The sequence below is a fragment of the Microtus ochrogaster genome, unplaced genomic scaffold, assembly GCF_000317375.1.
Source record: "Microtus ochrogaster isolate Prairie Vole_2 unplaced genomic scaffold, MicOch1.0 UNK87, whole genome shotgun sequence".
In the NCBI taxonomy this organism is placed as follows: Eukaryota; Metazoa; Chordata; class Mammalia; order Rodentia; family Cricetidae; genus Microtus; species Microtus ochrogaster.
The window spans coordinates 1,172,728-1,183,441 of NW_004949185.1; the positions used below are offsets into that span (position 1 = coordinate 1,172,728).

Below are 10,714 nucleotides of genomic sequence, written 5' to 3' on the forward strand. Positions count from 1 at the left end.
ACACAGGTCAGAGCCTGGCACATACTCTTCCTTGGCCACATCCTGTCCCTGCTGTAAACTCCCAGTCCTAGCCCTGCATGGGCTTCAGTCCCAGCTCGAATCTCCCACTTGGTCCCTCCCTCCCAGGAAAGGGGACATTACCAAGGTACACGTTTGTCGTCAGGCATTTTTGGCCTGGCTCCAGACGACAGGACTGGCGATCCACACAGCCCAGCACGGGGACCTTGTAGCAGGAGTGACATCTAGTGTCAGCTGGGGAGATAAGAAGTCAGGCTGAGGTGATGGGCAGTCTCAGCCACCTCACCTGGGGATGAGTTAGGGGTGAGGGTGAGCAGCCTGTGTCTCTGACCTGCATTGTTCACAGGACAGAGCAGGTGAGCGCCAAGTGGGCGTTGTGCGGAGGCGTTTGTTCTCTGTGTGGAAACCACACACCCTAAATACCTTCCTCCACCCAGCCTGTTTGGGATGAGTCAAGAATTGTACTAACAAAAACTCGGGACTGGGGATGCCTGGGATACGGGGAAAGTTTGGCAACTGAGAAGAGGTTAGGGGATGGGATTTGAGATAGAAAGAAGAAATCACAAGGGGTGGGAGTCAGCAGTCCCTCAGAGATGGCGTGGAGTGAGGCTGTAAAAAAGCTACCTGTGACCAGCTTTAGATTGGCAGGACCTCTGCCAAGATCTTGGGATTGTCTTATCTCCTGACAAAGATGGAGAGTGGGGGCAGAGGGTGGCATGTCAAGGTTCCTGTGTTGGTCAACTTCAGGATTGAGCACGCAAAGTTCCATGAAGGAATGGTCAGCTCGGATGGAGGAGCCTAGTGTGCCTCCAGGAAACCCAGCTCACTTTAGGGGTAAGTGTTCTGGCATCTTCTCTCTAGAAAGCTCAGGGAGTGTTTCTGATTCTTGAGAAGGCTGTATGCAGTCACTGGAACCACCCAGGCTTTGCATCCCTGGTGGGGACGCAGGAATGTAAGGCAGGAAAGAACAAGCGAAGAGAGCCATTGTCGCGCACGTCAGTGAGGAGTGAGTGGGGTGGGATCCTGGGGTTTCTATAAGAACACCGCTCAGTGCAGAAGGGGAGTGAAGGCTGGTATCCTGGGGATCTACGTGTTGGAATAGGGCTGGCCAGAGAGTGTCCAGGAAGGGAGCACACTGGAGTGGGAAATAAGAGACCCAGTGCCATGGCAGGTAGGAAGAGTGAACCAGGAGAAGATGGGGCTAGGAGAAGATGGCACTGAAGAGCTGGCTCCTTAATAACGGATGGAGAGCCAGCTGTGACGTTTGTGTGAACCCAGCATTGATTTAGGAGGTAGAGACGGGAAGATCAGAGCTTCAAAGCCAGCTTTGGCTACAATGTTAGGGTCCGAGAATAACCCACCACAAAGACAGGGTTCCAGCAAGCCAAAAGTTGAAAAACAAAAACAAACAAAACCCTGATACATCAGAGAAGCTCCAGGTTTCAGGAGCAGCAGTCAGTTTCAAAGGGAAAAAAGCACCGAGACAGTCCCATCCAATCACAATGTAACGGGGGAGGGGGGAAGAGACGGGGGGTGTCCCAGGCTTGGGGGGGGGGAAGAGATGGGGGACTGTCCACAGTGGGACGTTTTTTCAGCCTATTAGCCTATTAGGGAGTTCTGAGGGCTGGTGGCTGGCTCTGGGTCCACCAGACAGAAGGAGGTGGTGTGGTCTTATTCTAGACATCTGCATAAGGGGACTGGGGGTTGCAGCTCAGTCTCAGGAAATTGTGGGTAGCAGCCCAGGGCAGAGTGGCAGACTAGGGACAAATGGAGCTCCTGCTGCTAAGTGGGATCTAACAACACATGACTCTGGCAAAAGAGAAACAAAGAAATGGAGGAAAAGGAGGAAAGAAAGGAAAAGCAAAGAGAGCAAGGAGCCCATCCTACTCAGACATCTGGTCCTAGAGGCGCTGGGGAGACTAAGCCAGGTAGGGTTGGGGTGGGGCCCGGGGCCCCTGGCACTCACCTGAGACCCAGCAGCAGAACAGGGCAGACAGGGTGACCAGCAGCAGGTGTTTCATGGTGAGGGTGCTGAGAATGTCCACAGCCCCAGAAGCTGTCAGTGGATTCTTGGGGATCCAGTTCTGAGAGTTGAGCAGCCTTTTCGGAATTTATAATCCCAAAGGCCCCTCCCTTCCAGGCCTCTGCCCTCTGTGGTACCTCCCTCCCTGTTTGTACCCAGCTTGCCAGAAAGAAAGACCAGAGGTGGGGAGGGTCCAAGCAAGCCTGGTTAGGGAGGGGAGATGAGGGAGGGGGATGGGAGAGAGGACAGGTGTCACTAGTGGCCAACTCCATTTTGGATTTTGGTTTTAGGACCACCTACGGAGGGCCCCACTGCTCTGAAGGAGCATCAGAAAAGCCTCTGTGACTTAAACAGCCTCAGTGCCAGCTCCTGCTGGTTCCTAGGAAGTGGGCAGTGGGTTGTCGCCCGAGCTGATCGTCAACTTGGTCCCTGGGGGTGGGGGGCATTGATCAGGAACATGCAAGTAGAAATTGATGAAACGGACTGGATTTATGTAGATTCATTCCCCATCCCGCTTCCAACTGATGCTCTGGGATAAAGGCTTGTGACATCATGGAGGGTTTCTGTGATGTCATAGAAGCAAGTGGGGCTGAGGCTGTGGATCCTGAAGGACCACAGGAATATACTAAGAATGCTCTCACACCCCTGGGTTTGGGAGGAGCATCTTGGGTAGGGAGGAACACTGTGGGCACTCAGAGGTGAGATAGGAGCTAAGATAAGAGCAGATGTAATAATAATGTCATGCCCTGAGCATCCCCGTGTGTCATCTGTTGTTTTGGGCATCCTCGATGTATTTATTTGGTTCTCGCATGCTTTTATCTCCATTTTCCTGATGAGGTGACCTGTTCACGTCACCCAGCTACTGTGTGACAAAATCAGGATTTGAACTCAGGAAGCTGAGCCTCAGACTTGGGGGTCATGTTAGTTTAAAAAAAAAAAAAGCGTAAAGCGTAAGCAAAAGGTCCCGAGCACAAATTTTAAAGAGTTTTGAAAGATTTAAGACTGCTAGTTGGTTTGTGAGAATTCCTCGAGGGATCCAGGAATTGGCGGCCTCCTGCTCGCTCTTATCTGAGCCCCTTGCTTGCAGTAGCCCTATCCCTGCCCCTCTGCTTCCCTCTCCGGTCTCCCTGCTGATTCACTCCCGCCTCTGCCTACCACATCCTAGCCATGGCCCTGGGTCTTCTGCTGCTGCCTCTGTTGCTCTCAAAGGTCCAGGGGGATCCCGAGGGTAGGCCATCCCTGGGGAGCTGTGATGAGCCGGGAAAGACTGAGACAGGCTAGGGTTGCCTGTGGAGGGGGCTGTGTATAAGATCCAGAATGGTAGAAGGGCAGAAAGAAGGTGGGGGGTGGGGGGGAGGGGAAGGGGAGAAAGACGGAGGCAGAGAGATCTAGCCTAGTAAACTAGCCCTAACCACCCACTTCCCTCACCTTCCCTAGTTTCTCTGGAGGGCAGCCCTGGGGACCGGGTGAATCTCTCCTGCAGAGGGGTCTCAGATCCCACCCGCTGGGCTTGGGCGCCTAGTTTCCCTGCGTGCAAGGGCCTGTCCAAAGGGCGCCGTCCGATCCTGTGGGCCTCGTCCCCAAATGTGTACGCACACTTCTCTGGCCGCCTGCGGTCCCTGGACACTGGTATCAAGCGGCTGGAGCTCCTGCTGAGCGCCGGGGATTCTGGCACCTTTTTCTGCAAAGGGCGCCAAGAGAATGAGAGCCGCACCGTGCTTCAAGTGTTGGGGGACAAGGCAGACTGCAAGATTTCAGAATCTACCCACGGTAGGTCGAGGACCAGATGCCGAGGGGCACTTAGTTTGGACACACAGCCTGCACCAAATGTGGGGGGTGGAGTCTTGTAGAGCGGGAGAGCTAGCAGGACCCCGGGGTCGTACCCCTGACCTCGGCATCCCTCCCTGCCTCGCGCATCTCTCCAGGTTCCGGGTATCCCAAGGTCCTGATTGCTCTGCTGGGCGTTGGGCTGGTGCTGGGACTGGGTGCCTCGGGCTTGGTCTGGTGGCGGCGCAGGTGAGCACTGGAGGCGGAGCCTGGCTTAATATAGGGTGTGACCAGTCAGGGCGGGGGTGGGGGACAGAAAGAAGTGGGAGACAACCCTAACCTAAGCAAAGAACAAGAAGTATCGGGAGGCTTGGCGGTGGTTTGAAGAAAGCGAGAGGCTCAGCGCTTGGGTGCTAGGTTACAGGCTGGAGTAGACGGCCCAGGCTTCGGGAACCAAACTAGAAGGGCCGAAAGCCCAGCGAGTGGGCGGGACCAGGTTCCGGAGGAGCCTAAGTTGTTTTGCTGGTTCGAGACTGCAGTTTGTAAAGTTCTCATTGGCGCCGCCTGCGGCCGGGGAACCAGTGGGGTGAGATTGGTGACTCTCCAAGGACTTCCTTACAGGCACTCGTCCCCGCCCCCGCCCTTGCCTCGACCACTCCCCACATTTGGTGAGATTAACTGCACCCCATTTCCCCCTCTCCTACCCGAACAATCCCTAACCCTGAATTTTTGAGTCTGAGTCCTCGCCGGGAGCAGACAAAGTTGGTCATTTTCTCTTTACCCTTCAACTCTGTCCCTCCCTCCCACTCAGCTCCAGTCACAAATGCTGAGCCGCAGCGGCCTTTAGAGCCGGAGTCCAAGATCTCAGGCCACGTGGAGCAGGAGCCGGTAAGGGCCTGGGGATAGGAGCGCAGCAGGCCAGAATCCCGGAGGAAAGGGGGTAAAAAAAGAAGCCTAGCTAGGTTGCAGTTGAGCAGCCATGGAATCCCAGGACTCTGGAGGTTTAAGCAGGAGGTTCGAGCCCAGACTTGCTACACAGTCTCCGCTGCACACGGGGGCGAAGGGTTGATTCCAAACTAAGGGGTCAAATTGCAGAGACCATATGCCTTCCCCCTCTATCTCCTTCAGAGTCTGCACTATGCTGATCTGGACCACTCCGCCCTCGGGAGGCACCGCCGGACGTCCACAGTGGTTCCTGGTGATGCCGCCACTGTTTATGCTGTTGTAGTTTAAAAGGAGGCCCTTGTTTGCCACGCCCTCCAATCCGGGGCTTCCCTTCTCTACACAACCTCCTCAGCTGGAGGGGGAGGCACCATGGACAGAGGCACTAGGCTGCGTCTGGAAACCTGCGGTGTGGGTCTCCCAGATATTTGGCTTTTTCAGCCACTCCCATCTCTCCTATAACGTCTTTCCTTCATCTAAAGATGATCAAGCTGTCTGTCTAGGTTTTAACTCCCAAATAGATATCCTCTCTGCTCCCTCTCCTTTTCCAAACAAGCATTTTGAACTTCAGGCATACATCTGGCCTCATTTCCCTGCTTCACTCATCCCTGTGCTTACGAGCTGCAGCTGCAGCTGCTGTCTGTAAGGCTGCCAGGGATGTCCTAGCCAGCATGATAGCGTTCACAGACGTGGCCTTAGATCACCCCTCTCTAAACCCTGGTTTACTTTGTTGCCACAATCTCTCTTCTAGACATTCTGCTATTCTGTTTGCCTCTCTCTTTTCTCCTCCTTACTCCTCTTGTAGGAAGCTAGCCAACCCTCAGCCCCCTTCCCTCCAACCCAGACCTCAGCCCTAGTGCACCCTGTCCAGCTGGCCTCAGGCATTTTACTCAAGGCCTATCAAACCTGACTCAACCATTTCCCAAGCTATCCCCTGGGCCCTCCTCTGCATTCTTGTGACCAACCCAACTTGCCCAAGCCAGAAACTGGGAGTCAGGGCACACCAACTCCTCTCCCACACAGGGACAGCTAGCTCCCCCATCTTTCCTTTAAAGATTGGCTCTCCTGTAGCAGAGGCTGGCTTTGAACTCTTGATCCCCTTGCGTCCACCTTCAGTGCTGGAGTTACAGCAGGCTTTGCGTCTGTCACTGTCAAACCTGTACCTGTCTCCATGTCTAGTGCCATCAAGAGTGTACTTTCATCATTGCCTCGTGGGTGTCCCCCAGTCCCGTCTCATCCTTCTGCCCTCCCGAGTGGCCACCCCTGCTCCACTCCTGAGGCTTTGGGTCCAGATGCTGCGGCACTTTGTGTACCAGGTTTATCTGTCATTTCCTGTGCACACGTGCCCACCTTAGATTCTCCACAATTTTCTCCCTACAATATTCATTGGCCTGGTGAAGTAAATTTCATCTTCTGGATTCCTTTTCCCTCACTGGGATAATTATTTATCCTTGGGATTTCACTCAAATGTAGCCTTTTCTAGGATTCCAATCCTCATCCCAAATGCTCACCTACTCCTGCACAAAATTTGAGGCTCTAGAAACCCCCTGATTTTCCTCATCCGAACGGACTCCCGAAAATCATCCCAGCAAAACTTATCTGCCAAATAATAAGAAATTATAGGGAACTATGAGTTTCCAGACACCAGGAGATGAACCCTTTCGAATCCCCGTGAAAGCCACAGTCCATGAACAAATGTGTGTCTGGAAAACACTGTTCTTCATCAAACAAAGGAGGACAGGTAATCCACCAGCGTCTGAATCACCCGACAGTTAGGTGAAGTCAGAAAACGACTCATCCATGCGTGGAATCCCCTTTTCTGCTCTGGGTATACTCCCCACAACAATCTCTTGTCCCTCTTTGTACCTGAGCTCTGTGGCAGGGCCGGGAGTGAGCCAGGGGCACACAAAGAGGAGGGTTTTTCTAAAAAGAGTCTTCCTCCCCAGCACTGACCCCAGCTTCAGGTTTCGGCCCCACCCCATCCCTTTGTCCCAGTGAGACACCAGCCACAACCCTACCTAAAAGGCCAATTTTCTTTTATTGGTTCTGACAGAGAGGACTCACTCAATGGCTCCTATTCTTTGTTTCACGCTAAGCCCTCCCTTGTCCTGCGGCCTCTCCCCACCACTACCTACCGCCCATCCTCTATTACCTGATTCTACCCCCTATACGGCTCTATTCCTGGCCAGTTGGAGCCCCACGCCCAGGCCCTCAGCAGTGGGGGCGTGTGCTGAGCACCAGACAGAGGGAACTGAGTCCAGCGCCGGCCTTCTCCAGTTCTGAGCAGGATACTGGCACCAGAGTGACGTCAGAGAGCTTCTGCAGAGCCTGTGGGGAGGACACCGCAGGTGTTTCGATACCAGAGCCAGGCTGCCCTCTGGCCAGTTCTACTGACCCCACCCAGGCTTCTGCAGAAAGGCTCCCTGCATTCCTCCACCGGGAAAGACAGGCTTCTTTCTCTGGTTGGTGGAGTTTTCCCCTCCCTCACCTCCTGGCTGTTGGGCAGGTCCCCACCTCCTCGGTGCAGGAGGAAAGGAGTGGTACCAGGTAACCCAGGACGGAGAAATAGACAGTCAGCAGCTGCGTCATCGGGGAGGGTCAGAGAGGCGTAGGGGTGATCAGTCAGCACTGCCATTGCCTGGAGAGAGGAAGAGAAGAGGGTGTTGAGCTCCCCATAGCTCAGTCCGCCTGACTGAACATAGAGGCTTGGGACAAGGGTTACACTTGTGAGATAAAGATTTCAAGTATATAACACAGGCTGAGTCAGACATTGTCGGTTTCAAAGTCTCGGGCACTTTAGCTACCATTTACTTTTGCAGTTCCTCCCCAACTCTTTCGTACCCCTTGTTTACTAGGGTGTCCTTTTGTGTTTGACGAACATCTTAGTGAGGACAAGGGCTGAGAGCAATTCCAAGAGCCCACTGGATTCCCTGCCAGATTCCCTGCCGCCCCTGCTCTGAGTCACGCCCACATTGTTGGCCACGCCTTCGCCACCAGACCAGCCCCGCCTCACCCTGACAGCCTTTTGGGCAGCCTCGCTGCTTCCAGCCACGACAGTGCGGGGTCCCCCCATGCCGCAGAGGCCGCGCAGGTGCGAGGCTCCGGACACCGGCACGGTAGAGACAGCGAAGTCCTAGAGAGAGCAGAAGGATTTAGGGGTGCGTAAGGAGCCCAGATCTAGCCCTCTGGCTCACTGGCAGCGCTCCCTCCCCAAGAGCTTCTGGTTCCTCACCCGGAACGTGTCTGCCACGATCTCAGCTCCTCGGTGATTGGTCCACTTGGAGAGCCCTACGAAAAACTCCCGGCCTGAATCCGGGAGGTCACGGAGGTTTGAAGGCCAGAGTGAGTTTGGAATCAAGACCTGAGATCGCCTAATCTCCCAAACTCTGCTTCCTTGTGCCAAGTCCCCAGGGGCGCTGACCATCTGTAGCCTCACCTGTGAAGAGGACGTCAGTGCCATCCAGCGTCGCGTTCTCGTCCCCCATCTCCACAATTCTGAGCCCCAAGTCCTGGAGGGCTTGGCGGACTCCATCAACCTTGGAGAAGAGAGCGCCGGCTGAGCCGTTCTCTCCCTATTTCCTGCCAATCCCAGACATCCAGCCTCCTCCCCACGACCGCCACCCCCACTCCGCGCGCGTGTAATTCTGTCCTCCAACACACCCGCACCCTGCCGCTCACCTCAGGCCTACGCGCTGGGCTCCAGGGCCGCGTGATTAGGGCCGTGTCTCCTTGGATCACGGCCGTGTCACCAAGCAGTGGTCCCAGGGGCAGTGATTCCTCGGGAGGCAGTTCAAGCAGCTGTAGCCCTAGTCGTTGCCTCAGTTTACCTCCTAGTACTCCATGCTCCCTTTGAGCTTTAGCCAGGTCCAGAGCCGGAAGACCAGCCCCCGCGCCCTCCCCGGATGCCAGGCTCTCGGGGACACCCCGGATCAGGGCATGGGAACAGCGACCCAGCCCCTCCCCCGGCGTCCCCATCCCATCCACACAGATGCCCCTTCCAGCCAAGCTGATTCCTGTTTTCTCGTTACTTCACTTGTCTGGGAGAAGAGACAGAAAGGGGGAGGGTAGCAGAGAAAGACATGCAGAGAAGGGGGGGGGGAGTGTTAAAAGCTCCTGGGTCTTCCTCCGGCCATCTCCAGGCGCCCCTCCCACTCTGCCCCACCCCCTCCAGACCTCCTTGCCCTGTGGACCCCGCTCAGCCTCCTTTCAGCAGAGATCTGCTTTAAGAGGCGCCCAGAGAACAAGACTTGGATCCTTAATCTCCCAAACACCTGTTGCCCCTGCTCGGGGGCTCCGCTAGGTCCCTGCCCCGCGCCCCTCCTGGCAGCCGCTAGGATGCGCTCACTCCCCAAAAATGCGGCGGCCCCGCCCCCTTAACCCTCAGCTGCTCGCAGCAGGAGGGACCCGAAGTCCTGCCGGGGACCCTCAGAGGTTATGGGACTGGAAAAGGAAGCTGGGTATTGAGTCGGGGCCTGGGATGTGGAAGTCCTGAATGCTCGAAGGAGAAAGGAGGAGAGGGGCCACTCGGAGAAATTGACTCTAAGGAGTTAAGCATCCTCCCTCTCCACCCTAGCTGGTCACGTTGCCCTTCGAGCGACCCAGTATACACCAGACTTGGTCCCGGAGGACTGGGAGAGGTCTTAAACAAAATCCGGAGGGCGGGGAAACGGGGGGCGTGGAACCACTCCTGGCTTCCGAACTCGGTACCCCTGTCCATCTTCCACCAAAGTCTACCCCGCCCAGCTCCTCGTTCAAGTGCAGGCTATTCGCACACTCCGTCCGGTGCAGGCACCGACCCAGCACCCCCAAACTCCAGCCTCTCCGTACCGTTCGGGGACAGCCCCCTCTCCAGACTCACCAGCGGCCACTTCCACTCACGCAGCGCTGTGATTTCGGCCTTGGCCCCACCCCCAAAGGAGAGAGTTGATGAAGATGGGAGCCAGAGTCTTCAATCGGGGGAGACTGGGAGCTTGGGCTTTTGAGGGGTTCCCTGGGTAGGCGAGCTCACAGACGGCGATGGGGCGGGGGCGCAATGGTCTGGCGGCTCCGGGGCATTGTCTAAGCGGGACGGGGAGGGACCTCCCAAGACCACGCCCATTCCGCCCTGCTAGGCCGCGCCCATTCCTCCAGGACTGAGAGCCCACCCCCCACCCCGAACTCCGGCACCGCCCCAAGAGCGCTGCCCAGACCCACTCAGATGCGGCTGGCCCTGGCTGCGGGGGGCAGCAAACAAGACATGGACCACAAAACAGCCCTCTAATGGACGGATGCAGAACATGGTAGCCCCTGCACAAACACTCCCCTCCTTAATTCCTGGTAGATGCCCCGAGCTTAAATAAGATCATTATGACCCTTCTCCTCTACACTTTAAGTCCTCTTTGTGTAAAAAACAACACTAGATTTTCGTTCTGTATTTTATTACCGAAATACATTGTCTTACCCCCACCCCACAATAAAAATCTTACCCTTGTCGCCTATGCTTTCCCCCCCTTCTCCCTCAGCCTCTCACGAGTGCCCCGGATTTCCTGACACTGGCTCTTCTGGAGTGTCCACCAGGCAGCCTCCCAGAGCCTCTATGGAGAGCACAATAGTGGGCAAGGGAGCCTTAAAAAGCTGCTCATTTCAGGGCCTTGGCCACTTGCTCATAGGCCAGCTCTATCTCCTCGTCGTCTGGACAGGTGGAGGCGAATTCTTCCCGAGCGTAAGCATTGGTCAAGTACCGATGAACTCCACGGAACGCCTCTGGGATGGTGAAGCCTCGGTACTTTTTACACACCACCTGGGGGTTAGAGAGAAGTCGGCTTGTTAGCCCCAGGGTAGACACGCTTGCTTTGCTCTGGAGCTGTTGGTCTTTCTCTTCCTCCAGGGTCTTCCAGACCATCTGGCTTCAATTTTTTTTAAAAATATTTATTTATTAATTTATTATATATACAATATTCTGTCTGCATGTATGCCTGAAGGCCA

General features: G+C 55.5%; 5 protein-coding genes across 9 annotated transcripts in view; 1 reads left to right on the top strand and 4 right to left on the bottom strand.

Moving 5' to 3' along the window:
* The window catches only part of Ly6g6c (lymphocyte antigen 6 family member G6C), a 2,902-nt gene extending 863 nt beyond the window's left edge, over window positions 1-2,039 (bottom strand). Inside the window, exons 1-2 of the mRNA XM_005370821.2 lie at window positions 1,985-2,039; window positions 142-252 (exon numbers count right to left, since the gene is read on the bottom strand). Coding sequence (XP_005370878.1) covers window positions 142-252; window positions 1,985-2,039 — 166 coding nt within the window. The remainder of the gene's footprint in view (window positions 1-141; window positions 253-1,984) is intronic.
* Window positions 1-10,714, bottom strand: part of LOC101994656 (RT1 class I histocompatibility antigen, AA alpha chain-like) — a 629,094-nt gene that overhangs the window by 198,113 nt on the left and 420,267 nt on the right. The gene's annotated exons all lie outside the window — the stretch shown is intronic.
* On the top strand, window positions 3,209-5,041 carry Mpig6b (megakaryocyte and platelet inhibitory receptor G6b). Of its 4 annotated transcripts, XM_005370819.1 has the most exons (6): window positions 3,209-3,269; window positions 3,479-3,811; window positions 3,967-4,057; window positions 4,430-4,476; window positions 4,620-4,696; window positions 4,937-5,041. In XM_005370819.1, exons 1-6 carry the CDS (start codon window positions 3,209-3,211, stop codon window positions 5,039-5,041), a joined length of 714 nt encoding a protein of 237 aa, XP_005370876.1. The 4 variants fall into 4 exon arrangements, with proteins under 4 accessions (XP_005370876.1, XP_013210488.1, XP_005370877.1 ...); XM_013355034.1 differs by lacking the exon at window positions 4,430-4,476 and having other exon boundaries at window positions 3,967-4,060; window positions 4,600-4,696; XM_005370820.1 differs by lacking the exons at window positions 3,967-4,057; window positions 4,430-4,476.
* Ddah2 (dimethylarginine dimethylaminohydrolase 2) lies at window positions 6,770-9,819 on the bottom strand. Of its 2 annotated transcripts, none has more exons than XM_005370817.2 (7): window positions 9,609-9,819; window positions 8,429-8,787; window positions 8,187-8,286; window positions 7,983-8,056; window positions 7,764-7,883; window positions 7,239-7,388; window positions 6,770-7,078 (listed from the first exon to the last, which is right to left on the bottom strand). In XM_005370817.2, exons 2-7 carry the CDS (start codon window positions 8,723-8,725, stop codon window positions 6,962-6,964), a joined length of 858 nt encoding a protein of 285 aa, XP_005370874.1. In that variant the 5' UTR covers window positions 8,726-8,787; window positions 9,609-9,819; the 3' UTR covers window positions 6,770-6,961. The 2 variants fall into 2 exon arrangements, with proteins under 2 accessions (XP_005370874.1, XP_013210489.1); XM_013355035.2 differs by lacking the exon at window positions 9,609-9,819 and adding an exon at window positions 8,924-9,051.
* Window positions 10,151-10,714, bottom strand: part of Clic1 (chloride intracellular channel 1) — an 8,269-nt gene continuing 7,705 nt past the window's right edge. The window contains exon 6 of the mRNA XM_005370816.2: window positions 10,151-10,529. Coding sequence (XP_005370873.1) covers window positions 10,368-10,529 — 162 coding nt within the window. The 3' untranslated portion in view covers window positions 10,151-10,367. The remainder of the gene's footprint in view (window positions 10,530-10,714) is intronic.